The sequence below is a fragment of the Filicampus tigris genome, chromosome 9 (genome assembly GCF_054856515.1).
Source record: "Filicampus tigris isolate MCC_2025a chromosome 9, RoL_Ftig_1.0, whole genome shotgun sequence".
Classification (NCBI taxonomy): domain Eukaryota; kingdom Metazoa; phylum Chordata; class Actinopteri; order Syngnathiformes; family Syngnathidae; genus Filicampus; species Filicampus tigris.
Genome location: NC_141225.1, coordinates 21,197,201 through 21,217,745, shown reverse-complemented (window position 1 = coordinate 21,217,745; position 20,545 = coordinate 21,197,201). Strand labels below are relative to the sequence as shown.

The window sequence follows — 20,545 nt, the reverse complement described above, 5'->3', positions numbered from 1 at the left end:
AATTGATTTGCTGTTTTTTGAAATCAGGACACTTTCTGTTGATGTTTGGAATCACCTTCTGATTCAAGGCCTACAAGAAACATTCCGTTCTATATAACAACAACACAAAAAAACAAATGTCTTTTCCAGCAGAACAAAGTTCACTCCAAAAATGAACAGACAGTAAAACATGATTGCCTAAGTGTCACATATTGGGAATATACCTCAGATTTTAGTCATACTTCACAAATGGCAAAGGAAGGGAGACAGTAGTACATGATGTTAATAGGTTACCTCATCTTTTTGTATTAAGATTCTCACCTTTGACACATTCATCAAAACCCAAAGACAGATACATAAACCTGTGAATTTGAACAATGGTACGCAATTACAATCACTCAATGCTATACACAAAGCTCTGACCTATGTTAGATAATACATGGAGTCCAGAAAATCAGTTTCAGTCGGCTGTTATGCCCATAATGGCGCAAACCGCCCATTTCAAACTGCGGCAAGCTGCACGTGTCTGCGAAAATACCAACACTTGGTGTCGGTAGACTGTGCTGCGGGCCTGACTCACTTCTGGCAGGAATATAGAGCCCATACAGTGCATTCCTTTGTCAAGGCAGCTGACATCCTAGAAAATTATAGATGTGTTGTTTCATATTTCATGTCAGTAAGATACAGCATTGATTATTTCGATTGGAAGTAGAGATATCTTTTTTTTTTTTTTTTTGCCTTCAGTCATGGTGAAAAACATTGGCACCCTTGTGCTTCTATCAGATAATGCACCACTTCTCCCGTAAAAAATACGCAATTATACATCGAATTGAATTGTCAGAGGATTTGAAAACCCAAATTGTGGAAAGATGTGGAAATCTCAATGCCAAAAGTCTATCTCCAGAGAACGGACTGGCAATTGACTGTGTGCCTTGCATCATGAAATCTGAAGAATCCCACAGAATCTTTATACGCAATATAGGGCTGGGTCACCATCACCGAAATTGTATTGTATTGTATTATATTGTATTGTATTATATTGTATTGTATTGTATTTTAACAGGTAAATGACCCAAAGCACACCTCAAGAGGTACCCAAATGCCTTAAAACAAAGCACTGGAAAGTTCTGTAGTGGCCAGCAATGAGTCCAGATTTAAATCCCATAGAACACCTGCGGAGAGATCTCAAAACAGCAGTTGGGAAGACGAACCCTTCAAATCTGAGACCTGGAGCAATGGGGAAAATAAGAGTGGGCCAAATTTCCAGCAGAGATGTGCAAGGAACTTGTTGATACTGAGAGGATGTGATCAATTTCAGTTAGGCTTTGAGAGTTACAGCCGCCAATACATTTGTCCAATCCATTTTCGGAACTCTGCGAAGAATGAGAAATGACTTTTTCTTAGCTTTTTTGGTGGTCCTCCAATGCAAACAAAATAAATGAACATGAATACGGAATAATTTTTCATATTTGCAGATTTATGGGAGAAGTGTTGCATTACCTGACAGGTGCACAAGGTTGCCAATGTTTTTGGCCATGACCTGGGACAATGTGTATGCACTAGGTGTTTGTGTGGGAATATATATATATATATATATATATATATATATATATATATATATATATATATATATATATATATATATATATATATATATATATATATATATATATATATATATATATATATATACACAGTATTGTTGGAGGATGTGCATTTTAACCTTGTTAGTTTTTTCTTTATAAGATTACTGTATCTGGAATCAAAACATACTGTAACAAGCTCTTTAACAGCCAGTCTCACACCTTAAAGTGTTGCCCAAGCTTCATTAATATGCAGCTGATTAGATTTTATAAGGAAATGACTCCCTCCAAACCTATGTGGTGAACAACTGCAAATTCAGGAATTTCACCATAGAGGTTTGCTTTTTAAGAATACTGATGTGTCCAGGTATGTGGGGTTTTCAAAATAAAGTCACCGCTATGTGATGAAGCACAGTAATCTAATAGCAATGATGTTTAAAGATTTACTTGCGACAATCAATAAACCAGAAAAACTGTAAATCACTGCACTATAACTCATTTTAAAAAATGTTTTAAGAAAACATTTATTGTATAACAAACATTCAGTGCATACACACGCACGCACACAAACATTACATGAGCCAAGTAGTGAACTAGCGAATCATCATTGACGGCAACATAACAAAATGAGTACTTTAAGGAGGCCATCAATCACCCGGGTAACTCAAAAATGACAGCTATAATAATAGAACAGAAAAATCAATATTCCATTGACTAACAAGCACACAGCTTTATGAAGCCAGTCAGGTAGCCGACAGGTCAGACCTTATTATGCCAGCCTTTTTGGACTTTTTATGAGGCCTCTGAGGTCTGCACACCTGTTCAGACGGCTAAGTGGGGACATGCAGTCACCTTGCATCAGCTGCTTGTGCTTTTGTTTGACTTTGGGAGTGGTGGGAGAGTGCAAAACTACAGACAATGACAACCTCCGAGGTGATGACTGTGCACAGTCCCATGTTCAGCAAAGGCACGGTAATGTCTAGCAGTTGGTTGTATTGTTCCACATCCATCTGGGCACTATCAAGACTCCAGTGATCACATTGCAACCCTTTGGTGTCTTTTGAAATGAAGGGAAGAGAAATCCCTTCATGTCGTTTCTCGCTATTTATTCTGGTAGGTTAAAACGACAGTGATGCTTTTTGCTGCACTTGCATTCAGGGCAATGTCAGTTCTGTTACCATAATGGCCCAATATATTTTGTATATATACAGTCACTAAATTGTCATCTTCTTCAATCCCTGCGCACAGTTTTAACAAAGCAACCACTTAGGGCATACATATCTGAGTAAATGTGGTCAATACACATAATACAATTTCCGTTCTCACCATTATTCAATACAATGCCTTGTTCATGATGCTAAATTTGTAAAGTGAACGTCTAGTCCGAGCATCTGATAGAACTTTTAAGTCTGAGCTCAGATGAAGGCACTGTCATTGGTATACTGCAGTCCATTCATGCATTGGGCCAGGCAATCATCCGTGGTTTATGGTGGTAGTTGTTGTGTAATATAGAACATACTGAAGATCATCTCAAAGTAAAAGAAGAACAATACACATGGGATTTGTCTGACATGGTAGCACATCCCTCTGTGAAAACCAACCTTTTTCGCTAGACTGAGAAAGTCGAGTGTGATGGGCATTTATTATTTAAGGGTAAGAGAGAAAGTAGCAACATCTTTCACGGCGTTGTCGAGAGGGCCTGGGGCACACAAGTCTGTAGCTGGACAATAGATTGAAGATTATTGATGCATGCAGAAACAAGTTGGTGTGGGGCATAGCTGATCAATTAGCAACACAGTTGTTACATTTCGAGAAATGGTGATACTTCAGCTATTAAATAGTTTTTCTTTTTCCCAAGTACCAAATAAGAGCTGTCTATTTTTCTTTTCTTTTTTTTGATTGAGTGACATTAATTTGAGACATTGGCTCATAAAGTTGCATTTTGAGATGGTAAAACAGAAGCAGCCAATGACAACGGTTTAATCATTATGGACAGGTTGTCCTTGGGATTTCATTTCCTTCATGATTTTTTGTTAAATGAAACATTTCATCAAGCAAGCATACTCTGTCTAATTTGGTATAGAGTGCATGTGTAAAATTGATTTTAAGGCAGTCATATACTTTACAGTAGTGATGGGAAAATGAAGCTTCAAATTTGTTTCATGAACTAGTTGTTGAACAGAGAGTGCCATCTAGAGCAGTGTTTTTCAAACTGTGTGCCGCGGCACACCAGTGTGCTGTGAGATATTGTCAAGTGTGCCGTGGGAAATTACTCATTTGTGTGTCTGTGCGGTCTATCGCCTGGCAGCGTAATCATGTCTTTGCTACATTGTAGTACTATTCCATACCAGGAAGTAGCAGCAACAGGTAGCTAATTGTCTTTGTTTGGAGACAAACGAATTAGTGACGCATGTTCATCCAAACAGGCCCATGTTTCACACTAAGTATCAATATGAAACATTATAAAATACTTTTTTCTTTGTTTAATTCTAATTCAAGACGTTATAATATAACGTCATTCTTCAATGTTATTATTATGCTTATATAAACAATATAAGACTTATATTGTTGAAGTAAGCTGTTTTTTCACTAGTTCTGCTGGTGGTGTGCCATGGGATTTTTTTCAATGAAATAAATGTGCCTCGACTCAAAAAAGTTTGAAAAACACTGATCTAGAGGATTCAAAAAATCCTTCATGAAGCAGATTTGAAGCTTCAATTTCCCGTCACTACTTTAGAGACACGTTGGTGTGTCTCTAAGTCAAGTCTAAAGTCATGTCGATGTCGTAATAGAAAACAGCATGGTGGCACTTACAGTTCCAAATGAAATATTGGAAGGTATCATGCACTCAAACTCTTAGATCTTTGTCTTATAGTCTTTACCGATATGCACTCCTAAACAGTTGCGCCTTTTAAGGAATTCCAAGACCTATTGCTGAACCCTGGGCCCTCCAGTGGAGGGATAACATTCAGACAGGCAGGCCGAATGGACTGTGGGGAGCACTGAGGGTCTGATTAGACATCACCAGATAAAGTAGAGCAGTGCACTGATGAGTGTTGCAGAGAGGTTGAATGGGTTCAGACAGTATGCTCCTGAGCCCCGTGCTCCCATATCTGTAAAGAAAACCATCAGATTATTGTTTTATGAAAAAACACACATATACTGTAAATAGAAACTATTTTGTGTACATTTCTAACAAGTTATTGTAAAACCAAAGACCAAATTATAGAGACAATTGATAAACTTCTGCACAAGTTCACCTGAAAAATCTCAAGTGTCCTGGATGCTGGATTAACTAAGACAACCTAGAGCTGACCTAAAACATCATGGAAGAGCATTGTGATGGAAATGGGCTTGAAATCAAAATGCAGGAAAGCAGAGCGGACGTGGAGCAAAGTGAAACTCCAAATTTACTTTGACCTGTATAGACAATGTCAATGTCGTAATTTCAACCAAGTGTTAGTAAGGGCGAGACAACAACATTATTCTGAACTCATTAGTAAGAAGCTCAATAATGTAATAAGAATAAAGTGGTTTACAAATTATTGAATTGTTGAGGTCTTCAGTACATTCAAGAAATTCTAATATAAAGGGCTCTGAGGTCTGCAGACTCAGGTCAAATAGTGGAGCCCAGAGTTGAAAGCAAACATGGTGAAGCAGCATGTAGCTGTTATGCTGCACTCAAATGAAACAAGCTGCCAAAAGAAGTGAATTCACCCCCAAGTGTGAATGCTTCTAAATCCAGAATAAAAACTACTTGCACTGTACAGTACACTATTTTAGATTTTTTATAAAATGCCTTTTATTCATATACTTTGTTTTTAAATTCATTTTGTTTTATTTGTTTTTAAAATTTAAATGCTGAACTTTTAATCATGTAAAGCACATTCAGTTACCTTGTGTATGAAATGCACTCTATGAATAAAGTTGCCTTGACTCGACTATAATCACAATAAGCAACAAAGTAGCTGTAATTATTTCTTTCTACTCCCGGGCCCCACTAAAAGTTGAAATATTTGAGCTCTATATTTATAATTACAATTCCCTCTCCTGGCAATTGTCTGTTGCATATATACTGCATGTTGTAGGTAACATTGACAAAACGCCTTTGTGAACTGTTGCGTTCGAAATTAATCACACGCACAGAAGTCATAGCCATTTATCTGCACACTACAGTTTCACTCATTAAAAATTAACTCGGAAGGGAACATCTAAATATCCAATCCTGTGATCCAACTTTAAGGCAAAGAAAATGCTCCCCTTCGGCCTGCCAGAACATTTCGCCAAACCACCAATGCAATATCATGCACAAATAAGTCAAATTTCAAAGTTCTGGTTTATTATTATTATTATTAGTATTATTATTATTATCATTATTACTAATATTATTATTATTACTATTTTAATGCCCTTTTTGTCGGCCCTCTTCAGTCTTTAGTGTCCCCCTAGGGTAGGGGTGTCGAACTCTGGTCCTCGAGGGCCGCTGTCCTGCCTGTTTTCCATCTCTCCCTGCTGCAACACACCCGTTTCAAATGATCAGCTCATCAGCAAGTTCTGCAGGAGTCTGATCCTGATCCCGATCGTTTGAATCAGGTGTGTTGGACGAGAAAACCTCTAAGACATGCAGGGGGGCGGGCCACGAGGACTGGATTTTGACACCCATGCCCTAGGGGGCCCCAGCATTGTTGTGTGACATCTGATTACGCTGTGAAGACTGAGGAACATTGATTTGCCCTTAGGTTGGTGGTGTTGTTTGCTGGTCAGCTATTTCTGCCTTCGATGTTTGTGGATGGCAACAAAAGCTTACAAAGCAAACCATGAACAGTAACAGTAGCATATAAGATCGCGCTAACGAAGCATGAGAGGCCATTCCTTTCAGGCTGAAGTCATTAATATGGTATTTTCTTTAGTTCTTGGTTCAACTGTGTGGAAACAAAAGGTTGTTTGACATGAGCGTGGTAAACTACGCCATTCCTGTTTCCGTGCACAGAAATAGTGGAAGAACAGAACTACCATGAACTCTATGCTGGAGGGCTGACTGGCAAGTCAATAGAGGAAAAATAACCTAATGACAGTGATAGGATGGCAAGGAGCCCACGCTCCTAAAAAGATCAGTTTTACGGTGTACTGAAACACATCTACAAGCCAGGCTTGAAAAAGGACACGTTGAAGCCAAATGTAATGTTCAGTTATTCCCAGACTTCTTGTCAGTCGTCTGAAAGGATAGTGCAAGGAAGACGCAGCTGTAAACTTACTTAATTTGTGGATGTGGATAGGTTCACTGCCTGCACCGTCACCACCCTCACTCGTGGCCTTGATCTGAATGAGATAGTTGTCATTGCTGGACAGGCGGAGCTCCACAGAGGTTTTATTGGTGACAAAATAGTTTATATCATTGTGCCGGTGTCTTTTCAGCAGCACCTATAGCAGAGGAGGGTTGCAGATGAAAGCAAACTAAGGCATGGATCGTCATCTTTTCAGATTGAAGAATGATGATCTTTGCAGGGAAATGAGACCTACCATATATCCCGTGACTTCCGACTCTTTCTCCGTGGCTACAACAGGATCCCAATGCAGTGAGAGTGTGGAGCCAATCATGGACCATTGTACGTTGAGGGGTGCCCGATCAGGCGCTGGGTAAAGATCAGGAGCCTGGTTTATATCACTTTTTATAGATAGTCATTTCTCAACTTCAAAGAATCTCACAAGCATTATATTTTTCAACTGTGTGTAAAACAAATGAAAATGACATAACCACAATGAGATTGGCAGGATAAAAACAAAAGTCAGGCATAAAAAGAGGGACTCTTCTCTCTAGAAACATGAAGATATTACAGGAAGTTTGTTTTAAGGCCTAATGACATAAATCGGGTGGGAAGACCCACAAATGAGAACTATAGGAATTAATCCAGCACCCCCACGGGGTTAGGGTTTACTTACGTGGTTTCTTTGTCGTGATGTTGATAGGCACCGACTGCGGCCCGGGGCCAGCCGTATTGCAGGCAGACACTGCAAGATAGTACGCTGTATTCGCATTCAGCCCCGTGATGTTAACAACGGTGTAGTTTCCCGATAAGCGTACTTTGCCTACAGTGTCAGGCTTGGTGTCGTCCTCCCAGTACATGACCTGTTAAAGGGGGAAAGCCCATGGGGACAGACAGATTTTGAGGAATCTATGCATTAGAAAAAGTAATATTCCACTTGGAAATCTTCACGTGTACAAACAGGACATGATAAATAACAGAGATCTAATAAGTCTCAGATGCGAATCTCCTCCCTCCATATACAGCTGTGGGCATTGGTGCATCATATGATTAGTGTCACAGAAGAAAAGGAAATTCCAACCTAATTTAAATATTAAAATTATGAATTGGTAGTTGTAAGTGATATTGAACCAAATTATTTAAAAAATTAAATCAGCAAATATTTCACTCTGTGCAGTGAAATGAATGAGTGCAGACTTATGAAAGATTGAAAGATAAAAATGTGCTTGTTTTAAGACAACGTGAAGAGTCACATATTTGTATTAAGTGACATAATAATCACATTCAATGAATAGTAAAATTGAGATGTGAAGTCCTCCTTCGGGATGCCTTCAGCTCACATTTATTTAATCTATTAAAGCTGTGTGATCATAGCTGGGATACAGTTTCTAGTAATTGTGTGGGCAGAACGGTAATAAGTAATTAAACTACATTGCATTTCTAAGCTGTGCTAATTAAACGATGAATATCACACATGTGCAATTCAAATCTTTGGATCCCCGCTGTTGGTGGTAGATTAAGATGCAGGATTGAAATATGTTTCAGAGCTATAAAAGAACTCAGTTCTGCAAGGACAATGTTGCCAGTGCTATGGCAACTGGAAATATTTGTGGCCAGGCCACAAAGTGACAAATATTGAAAGAACACCAGGGAAAGAAAAAAATGCTATGCCCAATATTCATTCTTGAAAGGTTGAGGGATTTGTCCTCGAGGGTTTTAAAGGTGGGAAAGAGTGGAGGCTAATTCTTATTAATAAAATAAAGAGGGCATGGCTAAACAAGCCACAACAAACAACTCAATATTCACGTTATTGGACAAAATACTCATTTTTGAGCAAGTTATAACATACCTCATATCCAAGGACTCTTTCAGAGATGGCTGGAACGGCTTCCCAGATCACTTCAATTTGTGTTGCAGACACAATCCTCGGTATAACCCTCTTAGGGGCTACACTGGGGACTAGAGAAAGTGAGCACATAGTGAGAATCTGTGAGGCTCAGCATCTCACAGTCTAACAGCAATAAGTAGAGAGCACGGAACAGACCTGGAGTTTCAGAGAAAAAGCTATTTCCCCTGCTCTTTTAATGGGATCTGTAACTGACGTAAGGGAATAGTGCTACCCTATAAATTCAATTAACACTATACCTCCCTGACAGCATGCTGTGCTAAGTGTCTGCTAGGATTTCCACTAATCTAACAGCTTGATAACTAACACAAGGTAGACATTCCAAGCTTAAGCGGGTAAGGAAACAACAGCGGTGTAAAAATCATCCGAATATTAGCATTCAAGGTCAAGTTGTAAGGAGGTAGCACATCTTTTTGAAGCATCTCTTTTTACTGATTGGCTGTTGGTAGATACTGTACCGTCCTCTGCTGAATACACTGTGGCGATAGAGCTGAAGGGCCCCTCCCCTCGATTGTTGAATGCTCCCACTTTCACATCAAAGGGAGAGAACGGCGGGATGGTGTCATTGTGGAAGACGTAACGTGCAACGCCGGGCGTGGAGATGATGGCTCGTGTCCAGGTAACTGTGCCCACGGGCCTGAGGGCGATGATATAGCCAAACCCCTCACCATTCTGCAATTCCTCGGACACAGGCTGGGAGCAAAACACAAAACTACAGTGATATTAAAATGCATACAGACAGAGAAATAGACAGACCCATCTCTGTGCAACAAATACACAAATCAGATCTTTGGAAATACACCTGAGAACACTTAGCAGCCACCCTTGTATGGCCCTCTATAGCTATGCAATTGTAAAAGCAAATGCTCTCTGTCCCTGCATTTGGAGGGAGTAATGGCACTGAGGCTTTGGGAAGGGAGTATGGCATATGGGACGGGTGTCTCACATTGATGGGTCATAAAACTGCACAGTTCAATCTGCACAATTAAGCTAAGCTGTTATTCAGCGATGGCAAGAACAGTAAAATGTGACTGACGACTTACCTCCCATGTTATCACTAATTCAGACTTTGTTCCTCCTCCACCTCCGATATCAGTGGGAGCTGTATCAGGAACTGCAAGCGCGAAAGCCCAGAAGGGAGCAATTAGAACACAGTTCACAAAATACAACCAACTCTTCAATTGGACACATAACTTCATGACGGGCTGCCTGCAGACGCTTCTATTTTGTACCTCTCACTTCCCTCACATCATCTGAGTCGCCGTGTATACTCAGCATGTGTTGATGTAAAAAAAATGTTTTTAAAAAAAATCATCTATTATACTGAACTTACACTAAATGCAAGTGTCATGTCTGAAAATGACCCTTCCCATGTCAAGAGAAGAACTGACATACATTTTCCCTCGGAACAGTTTTGGAAATTTGGGAATTTTAACCACTGCTGATGAGGCAAATTTTCAATTGCAGTTGGTTAGTTTGTTCTTAGCCTACCCGTGCACTGTATTACATTACAACAATATAATCGTGTTTTAGCTATGTTCACACTGTAGCAAATTGGTGCATTTTAGGTGCAATGGTATTTATTTCCTTTTAAACAGAACTTTCTGAACAGGACATTGTGGTGTACAAACTGCACATGTGCTCTGACGATTTAATATTGGGGGCCAACGTTATATTATAATCGCTTTGATACACAGTGCAGACCAGTCATCAGATGGTGGATAGTGAAGGACATCAGGAAACAAGCGCGTTGTTATGAAAAATTAAGGCAGTTGAACCAACATTCTTCATTATTTAATGTTTAAATCTAAAATAAATTGTAAAATGTGAGTGAGTAGGACTTCTCATTTTCATCAGGTCTTTTTTTTGTTTATTTTTGCTTCAGGCTAATCCACACGAAGCTTGTGAAGGCGCCATGGTATCCATGTTACTGGAACAATATCCAGCTCTGAAAAATTATGGCACTTACATTTTTTTTTTTTTTGCACAATTTACTATATTAGTTACATGAGCATATGATATATTTTGCGGTTGTTCATGTAAAAGACAATTATTCAAACAATACTTTTGGGAACAATAATACAGGAATGAGCGATGATTTCCCCCCAGTGAAGTAGGTCAGAGTTAGACAGTTGTGGTTGTTTTTACTTACTAGTGTCCTCTGTCCTGGTTTTTGCTGAGGCTGGACTGGGCTCTCCAAGGCCCACATTATTGCGTGCCACAACTCTGAACTCATACTCCACCCAAGCGTTCAGCCCCACCACTGTCGCAGTTAGTGTGTTACCATTTACCACTTCAGGCACTGCAATTCAAAAATGACAAAAAGAAATTGGACATTGAAGACCACGTAAAGTGAATGAAGAAATTCGTTTACAATTTCACACAATTTTAGCGCCTCATTTTATATACTTGCTGATTTTTTTTTTTTTCAATCATTCAAATTTGGAAGGGCTGTTAACACTCTTCTCCATGGTGTGTCAAACTTTGAATTTCACTTTACTTTGAATAACACTTCCTTCATAAATACAACATGTGAGTGGGTGACGTTTGATGATACCCGTCTCAACAGCCTGCCAGCCCACAGTAAAAGGCGTCCGACCCTGGATGATGTAACCGGCGATGGGGCTGCCATTGTCCCTTCCAGGAGTCCAGGAAAGCTGTGCCGTGCTGTCTGTGATTTCCTCCACTGTCACTTTGTCTGGAGGGCCCGGTGGACCTAAATCAATGAGACAACGAGCAGGGTGAGCGCCCCTCTCATTCCAAGAAGCCCTCCCATCCAACTCATCAAGGCCACCACGCTATGTTTAATTAAGAGCTCGGTCCTTGATGTGTGCATGAAGGGACTTGTTATGTATGATGTGCTGGCACTAAATGGATTTACCAGCAAGCAAAAGAGATATTGAATGTGGATCATTTCTTAGAAAGTGAATGATTACGAGGCAACGGTGAAGACCAAAATAAGGAGCACAGTGAGACAGTGCTAGTGCGATACTCTCTGGTGTGACAGTGCTCTTGTTGTTTGATGTGCTGCTCCATTATTCAAATGTTTTCCATCATATTGCGCCGGATGTGTAAATGAACCAATTAGGCTCATTTTTTATGATAAACATTACCTCCTCAAAGCACCTGGGACAGCTATTAAGGTTTGTTAAGGGCATGAATACCAATGTAAATCACTAGAGATAGCCCTGCACACATAGCTCATACCAATGAGGCAACCTCAGCTGGGCCTCGAGTCACGCGTGCCGCTTTTTTTTTTTTTTTTTTTCTATTTCAGCAGCACATACATAATGTAAAAAGAAACGAGCATATTTCTGAACTAGCGAGCAACCGTTTTTCATATTTCTGCACTGTACGTTCAGAGGAATTTCCCACCAAACATCCCTCATATAATCTAAAATCAAACAAACAAATAACAGTCAATGGCGGATACCTTTCACAACCAGAATGGCCGAGGTGGACAGATTCTCAACTTCTGTGTCAATAACGCAGACGTATTTCCCGCCATGGTTCAGTTGAATGTTTCGAATCATCAGATCCCCTGATACGCTCTAGAAAGGAGTATGAATATTGAACATGTATTAAGAAAGAGATTATGGTTTATTTCATCATTCCATTTTTGGGATAGGGAATGCTTTAACATTTATGACACTTTGCACAGTCATAGTCTCTTGAGACCACCAATGTTTTCATCTTTTCAAACAACAACAGCAGACACGGCAGCTGTAGCCAGCACACATAATGCTATTGGCTAGCCTTCAGGCTTTATCCCACCACGCAGCTTCTCATCTCCACAAACAGCTACAAGCTCCACACAGGAAACGCAAAACAAACTCAGTGTAGTTAATTGGTAGTCCTAATTAGCTTGTAATTGCATAAGCATAAGCAAGATAAGAGGACAGTGTAAGAAGCAAACATAATTCTACATTAGATGCATGTACTGTATTTTATGGCCACACATAAAATAACGAACTAAAACCTCAATTCCGTAAATATACAAGCAGACTTGTTTATTTGGGCAATGGAAATATAGCACTTGTCTTGCACTGCTTTAGTGAGGTTTTGAACAGTACTATTTCTTATTGTTTTTATAATATTTTAGGGGGTTTATTGTAAAATATGTATACATCTAAGGCTCTCAAATCTAAAGTTGTATATAATGTATGTATATGTATTTTTAATTTTGTGTTAGTAATGTTCTGAGATACACTGAAAAAAATGGTGGTTGAATTTACTTTTTTTATTTGCCATTTCAGATACATTTTAAGTAGATGTATAGTCTATTTGAAAAATATGTCTGGATCCAGGTCTATTTTTTTCATGCAAACACTTGACGGGAAAAAAAAGGAAATAGAGCACAACATTTTTTTCAGTGTACTGTTCTCTTATTGGAAGCATATTATTGTTCAAAGTCCGATAAAAGCATACAATTCCAAAAGTATTAACTTAATTTTCTGATTTTAATAGGCTGTCATTAAAAAAAAAAAAAAAATGTTTTAGGAAAATCTAATAATGTTCTTACAAAATTCCTAACACTTTATAAATCCTACAAAATTCTCATGAGAAATGATTTAACATAAAAAAGGTGAACATTTTTCCCAATAAATTTAACATTTATTTCAAAAGTTGATGTTATGGTGACTGTAAAAAAAACACACCCTTTCTGTGTGCATCTATTGAACTAATTCCATGCTCTTGATTACCCCATGCAATAATTATATGCTCTTTGGATTGCTTTGCATGACACTAAGTTTTCACACCTCTTCTGTCCTCATTTTAATGGACCATCTTGCATTACCATATCAGTCTGGGAAAAAACATTAAAAAAAAAACAGGCTTATTGCTTTGAAAGGGAGTCACCCAGGGGGGCAAGCCCAGTATGGGATCTGTCTATTCATATCAGATGTCATCACCCCCAGCAAGGATCCATCAGAAATGCAACTTCTCTTGAAGACTAGGCAAAATAAACCATAGATCACCACCTCATTGAGCCAAGGAGAATAGTTGTAGGCTAAATCTTCCTCTCTATTTGCTCCTCTTTTTCATCTCATCTTTTTAAGCTGATTCCATCTCTAATGTCAGTCGCCACCTGGCCAACCTCAGAGCTGGTGCTGAAAGCAAAGCATCTCTGCCTTGGCAGGAAGCAAGTGAGACAGATTTGCTTTAATTATGTAAATGAATTCACCAGAAGCTGTTGAGCAACGGTCTGGCAATTTCTCTGGACAGGAGCAACATGAAACTATTAAAAATATCTCATTACGGCCCCATGCCGAACTCCATGTCAATAATAATTGTCATTGGAATTCACAAAGATAGAATCTTGGCAATTCCACAAAAGTGAGTCGTGTAGCACAATTTTGATTGTATGTGAACCCAACACATACTGTATTGTATGTGCCAGTGGTATACGTAACTACTAACACTGGATGATGAAGACAAGGTGTGTAAAGTGTTTTGACCATGCCCTTCCTAAAAAGGAGCAAATATCTAACAATGAATTATGATTTTTCATTTATTATTTCCATACCCCAAGATGTCAAATGAGCTTTTATACATGCCGGGCAAGAGAATGCCAGCAAGCTCATTACTGAAACCCTTTTGGAGCTCAAGATCAATAAATAGAAATGCAAATTCAATTATAGTAAAGGAAGACAATAGGATGCTTTTCTTATGAGTTAAAGAAATACAATATGTTTAAGGATGGAAAGTACACTGAATGAATATTGAGGAAGGAAAATGCAATGGCCAGTCGCAGTTATTGTTCTATTTCTATTTAGTGAGGCATTTCACAAAATATGGAAACTTCATTCAATAACCGCTGTAGCTTGGGTATTATTCACGTCTTAGTAGGCCTCTACGGGGCTGTTGAGCATACCCCTTGCACACTCTACTGTATGTCCCAATTAATCCCGGAATAGCCTGACAGTATCTGAGTTTAATGCTTGGTCTGACTCACCCCGCCCACTCTCTCAAAATGATCGCTGTCTTGCTGGAAGTCGATGAGCTGGCCATTAAATGCCCATGAGAAAGAGACATCCAGAGCTGGATCGTAGGCAATCTGGCACGGCAGCACGATACTCTCGCCAACAATAATCTCAATGTTTGTGGGCCTCACAGTGATTCTGGTTGGCTCTGAGCAGGGAAACAGATGACATTGAAAATGTGTTATCTATGCCGCGGGCACCCTTTAGGACTACTGTGATACCTTCCAACAGGAATCTCACTTTATAGTTCAGAACTAAAGTCATACCCGTTGTTGGGTGCATTCAGTAATAATCTTGAAACTACTTTGCTAAAATGAAAAAGGGATCCAACTATTACATTCCAGGACATAGACATTATAGCTCTGTCAATATGTATCGAAAAACGGTATCAACAATGATATGCAAAGTATAGATTAGAAATGTGAATCAGAGAACAGTTGTCAAAAAAATATATAGGCATGGGATTAATCATTCGGTGGCACTATCATAATGTACATATAGCATAGGAAATGCAGTGGTGTAATTCAAATCTTGACAGGTGAGGGCTAAAGGAGTTCTTTCAAAAAGACTCACCGGTAACAAGCAGTCTTCCGGTGGTGCTTGCTGACCCAAACTGGTTCTTAGCAATGCACGTGTAGCTAGCTGCATCACTTTTGGTAACGTTGGTAATCTTTAATGTTCCACTAGAAAATAGTGTAATTCTGTGGAGCAAACAACAGTCAGAAAGTCAACTGCCGAACTGAGCTTGTTACTTTATACTTCTGTTAATCTAAACCAGGAGTTAGTAACCTTATTGGCTACTGATGAATGCAGCTGGCAACCAGTTTGATACACACTTCGGAAATAACACATTTGCTCTAATGTACTGCATATATATATATATATATATATATATATATATATATATATATATATATATATATATATATATATATGAAACATGCTTTAGTTCCACCATGACTCAAATGTGTTTTTTAGTGTTCAAATTGAAATGTGGATTGGTCGCGTTTTGAAGAGTGGGGCCCAATTTTGGTAATTCAAAGAACAACAAATAGACAACTATAGGAAAGACAAAATGTGTGATCATTTCTAATAGAATGTGTAATGTACTGGTTAAGGCGATAGAAGAGTGATGGAAAACCAACAGCCCGGCTGAAAATCATTTTACCAGTGGGCTAAGTTATCATTCTCTTGCACCATTCAGTCAATCTGGCAGTGCACTGAGTTGAACTCCTCTATGAAGCTCCACCTCTGGTTTGCTGAGGATAATTGGCTATGGTCTGCAGTTTTCTTTGTGTCTGGCTCGGTCCCCAATAAGTCCCAGTAAGGTTCCAATAAGAAGTGAGCTAACCTTTTTTGCTTTGCCATTCAAGTTCATCTAATACGAGAAATACTTCGGCTGACTTTGATGATCAGTGACATCTATGATACTTCAGAGGGACATTACTACTACTTACAGAGCTCCAGCTAGTGTAAGGCACCAAGCTTTTGAACGAGTATTTTCCACCATGTTGATGGAACTGAATACCCATTCATCTTTTGGTATGAGTCAGTTGTGTGTGTTGCCAGCGACAACAAGGATGTGTGTCGGATTGCTGGTGCTAATTTTTAAAACTGTTTTTTTTTTTGGTGTGTGCGGTTGTTTCAAACAGATATCTTAAATGGCACGACTGAAGCATCTATTGAGTCAACGTTGTTTATCTTATCCAGACGCGCTGCTTGTGGTCCAAGTACTGTTTTCGCCCCCGCAGTGCAAGGACCTTTCCTTTTGGAAAACATTTCTCATCCTGTGCCTTCACACCTTTATTGCTATGTACCTCGAAAGACTGCACATGCTTCTTATAGCGTGCTAAATGCCAGTCATCTTGGGGATTGTACCAATTTTCAACATTGGCATCCAATGGAGCCGACAAAAAAAGCATCAGTGCTGTTTTACAAGATGATTTGTTAACATTATTTCAAGTCCATTTAGTAAGTAGCGTGGGATCAATTCAAATAGCACAAAGTTAAGCATTTCCTCTGCTCCATGGAAGTCGAACAGTATATTTGAGTATTCCAAAATCAGCTCTTTCCCTTGTGCGTGCTAGTGTGTGTTTGAATTCTCTGTCTAAAAGTATTTCCCTTCTAATCAAAAGACCCATTTGCATATTCAATTCTTTCACAAGTATTTTCATGTTACTATTCCGGCTTGCTTGTATTTGTCTGCTCCGAGTGACTCTTCACTCCTGTGTGACATTCTTTTAGTTGATCAAATTAAGCTTATCCTGTTTGCAATAAACACTCAGGCAGACTAACAACAAAATAAATCGGGGCCCACGTTATAGTGTTGAGTTCCTGCACAGAGTTTATAGTCTGCCAAGATGCTGCTACTATTATCTACAACAAGGCCTTTGTCTCTGCAACCACTGTGATTATATGCCTCAAACTCTATTTGCATGTCACGATAAAGCAGAACACAATTATGCGTCTAATTACAGGTGCAATAGCTTCAGTCTAACTTTTTAATACTCTAATCTACAAGAGGATGGCATGTATCTGGAGCACCAATTCAATTTGCTTATCTTGTTGGCTATTTCAGGCAGCCCGTGTAGATATGACCAACTTCCCATCCTCATTACACATACCAAGCACTTTTCAAATGGTCACGTGCTGTCGTAAAGTATTAGCAATGAGCAATTTTTCCGTAAGGGCGCCTTGCTCTACCTTTCTCAGTCCTCATTAACTTTCCATTCTTCCTCATTAGTACCTTCCTTATGCATCCGCACAAATGCCAAATATACTATTCAAACATGTCTGCTCACGATGATTGTGAATGAAATATGCAAGGAAGATGCACTATTACCTTACCTTTCATTTCTCTGCAACATCTCGTTGTCCTTTTTCCACAAGCTAATTGCTGGGGGCGAGGCTTGGGGCTTGCATTCAAGAATGACTTCGCTACCTAAGCGGGCTTTTAGCAGGGCCTTTAATGGACTTTTGGAGAAACTGGGAGGTGATGCTGAGTGGGAGGGAAGTGAGTGTGTTATTTGCACCAAAAAAAAAAAAAGGACAACTTGAACCTTTTCACATCAATCATGCCATCATGACGCCATATATATAGTCTATATATAGCTTAGTCCATATATTTTCAAATTTTTCCCATCAACAAAATTGGCCCGTCTCATAGGCGGAGCGCCCAGCTCTGTTTTTGTATATACTTAGACAGAGAGAGATCGAAAAAACAGAATAAAAGTACTCAGTCAGATAAAAGTTATCCAAGCTTGTGTATAAATCATTACGTCATCGATATGCATGTGTTTCTTGTAGTCTCCAAATCAATATGATGAAACGACTGAGATGAATACGAGACACTCTTATAGATTCGTGTTTAGCAGACACTGTCTATAAAATGAGTTGGCAGTCTTGATTGCAGGCGAGCGATGTGGCTGCCTGCTGTTTTTTATCTGAGAAGATGATCAAACACGCAGACAGATAAGCAGCAAAAAAAGCACAAGCCAAGCTTACCTAACACCATTAGTTGGGCAGAGGAATAAATAATACCATGTTTGTTTTCAGCTACACACTGATACATTCCAGAATCTGACAGGTTTAACGCAGCTATGGACAGGGCCCCATTTTCGATTTGTATCCGGCCCTGCAGAGGAAAAACAAACAGTTGAGCATATCCATTGCAGCCAGTCTTTTATGTCCGAAGGCACAAAAGCAATTACTTGTGCACCATAAGGAGAGAGTCAGCGGGAAAGGAGAAATAAAGGCCTAAGGAGCCCTGTGGCATTCCACGTATGTTCATATTGGAAGGCATGAGGACAAAAATTGCTCCCCTGCGTTCTCATTATACATTTGGACACAACTGCTTGTTGGAAAGCAATTTGGGGTTGTTTTAGGTTGAGGTGAAAGTGACTGATGCCACGGAATAATGTGACATGTTTACACTCTACTAAGCAGTGATGTGACATGTTTAGGAGTTTAACCATGCATTTTGTAATGCAGCAAAGAATGCAGTGGAACTTCATACAAATCTGTGCCTTGTAATATTATTTTTAAACATAAAAGCCTGAAAGTCAATGATTTAGAGCACATAGTACTGCAAACAATCACATCATTCATTATGAACAATATTTTGGGAAACAGTGTAATCTTTGGTGATATAATTACGATAAGAAGCAGAACAACATGGTATGGAAATAGAAAGTAAGCTAAAACTCAGTCTTGTTATGACTTACATGAAACAAGAAACTTAACAATGGTTGTCCAATGTAGTGTCTTCATTTAAACTATCATACTTGTTTTTGTACTGTGAGAGGAAGATACCGTAGCTGATATGAAGGAATGTGTTTTTGGTTTTGAGACATGTTTTTTTATTTTTTTTATTGTGAAGACATATTTGCATTAAATGGGTGATCCTTGTTCTGTTAGTACAATATATAACCAGATTAAACCAATCAATTCTTTCACAAGTATTTTCATGTTACTATTCCGGCTTGCTTGTATTTGTCTGCTCCGAGTGACTCTTCACTCCTGTGTGACATTCTTTTCTTCATATAATGAACAGTCAGACAACCCTGATCAAGTCAGCATTGCATAACAATAAAATAGCATGACACAATGGGCTGGCTGAGCTCCTCAAGGAAGTGTAAATGCTTCTTTTAAAAGTCTAAATAAAGTGAAATATTGAAATATGATTCACACCCCATTTCAACCAAATGACAATAATGCATCATTTCTTCAATCATTTTTACCGCGTTTATATCGAGATATATATGAGAATCCCAACCAGTTGTATTACCTCTGTGATCACGTGCTCTCCATTCTTCAGCCAGCTGTACGATGGTTTTGGCTTTCCATTAGCCTTACACTCCCAGAACAGCTTCTGGTGAATGGACAGAACAGTGTCTGCCATTGTCTGGAACCAGTGAGGTTTAGCTTGAAATAAATGAGAAGATTACCTTTTCAAACATGTGTTTACAGTATCAAGGCACTGAATTAGTGGGACAACAACAATCAAAAAGGTATGAAAGCAGACCCTTTGCAGTTGTTGTTGTTTGGCCTACAAATGTTGGCAATAAAAAATGTGCTACAGCAAAACAGTCTGTAAGGTACGCATATTTAAAGTTGCCAGTTATTAGGGATGTCACAATATCGGCAATATCGCGATATTAAAATTGCCACGATATATCGCCGTCGTCATGTCACAATATTAATAGCAGCAAATCTGTTTAAAAGCCCAAGTTGTTTTCCATTTGTGCAGTTCCTGCACCCTCTGGTGGCTAGTTTAATAGTGCAGTTTAATTTGATGCCACCTATGTTTAAGACCCATGCTAATCGCGAATAGGAGCGCATGACTGGCCAAGCCTATTTCTTTGTGAATCCTGTTATTACATACAAAAAACAATATTGTGATGTTAATTTTTGTTTTTTTAAATGAGCTTCTTTTTCTTTTTTTTTACAATATCGTGAGGTTTTATACAGCATCGTGAGATTTTACATATCGCCAACCTCCCCACAATATTGTGATAATTATCACAACGTGAGGTTCATATCGAGATATTATCGTATCGTGACATTTGGATATCGTGAGTTCCCTACCAGTTATATTTTTATGGTAGAAAAAAAAGAACATATTCTTTTTTACACCTATACAATCAGGATGAAAATAACATTAAGGAATATTCTTGCGATTAAGTTATACTTTTTAAAGCTCAACCATAATGCCCTCAAATGCACTGAAGGATGTTGTACAGTGTTTGAGGATCAAACATAAGTTACTTTGCACATCCTTCTTGAGAACTGTAAAAGTTTGCAGAATGCAGTAGGATCTGTTGGTGAATT

General features: G+C 38.9%; 1 protein-coding gene across 1 annotated transcript in view; it reads right to left on the bottom strand.

Moving 5' to 3' along the window:
• Window positions 1-1,686: 1,686 nt before the first annotated feature.
• The window catches only part of LOC147142516 (contactin-3-like), a 39,224-nt gene continuing 20,365 nt past the window's right edge, over window positions 1,687-20,545 (bottom strand). Inside the window, exons 9-23 of the mRNA XM_086041062.1 lie at window positions 19,503-19,639; window positions 18,221-18,350; window positions 17,564-17,714; window positions 15,290-15,417; window positions 14,689-14,864; window positions 12,166-12,283; window positions 11,290-11,448; window positions 10,885-11,034; window positions 9,776-9,846; window positions 9,191-9,425; window positions 8,676-8,785; window positions 7,503-7,689; window positions 7,083-7,195; window positions 6,818-6,983; window positions 1,687-4,675 (exon numbers count right to left, since the gene is read on the bottom strand). Of these exons, the coding sequence (XP_085897188.1) occupies window positions 4,584-4,675; window positions 6,818-6,983; window positions 7,083-7,195; window positions 7,503-7,689; window positions 8,676-8,785; window positions 9,191-9,425; window positions 9,776-9,846; window positions 10,885-11,034; window positions 11,290-11,448; window positions 12,166-12,283; window positions 14,689-14,864; window positions 15,290-15,417; window positions 17,564-17,714; window positions 18,221-18,350; window positions 19,503-19,639 (2,123 nt within the window). The 3' untranslated portion in view covers window positions 1,687-4,583. The remainder of the gene's footprint in view (window positions 4,676-6,817; window positions 6,984-7,082; window positions 7,196-7,502; window positions 7,690-8,675; window positions 8,786-9,190; window positions 9,426-9,775; window positions 9,847-10,884; window positions 11,035-11,289; window positions 11,449-12,165; window positions 12,284-14,688; window positions 14,865-15,289; window positions 15,418-17,563; window positions 17,715-18,220; window positions 18,351-19,502; window positions 19,640-20,545) is intronic.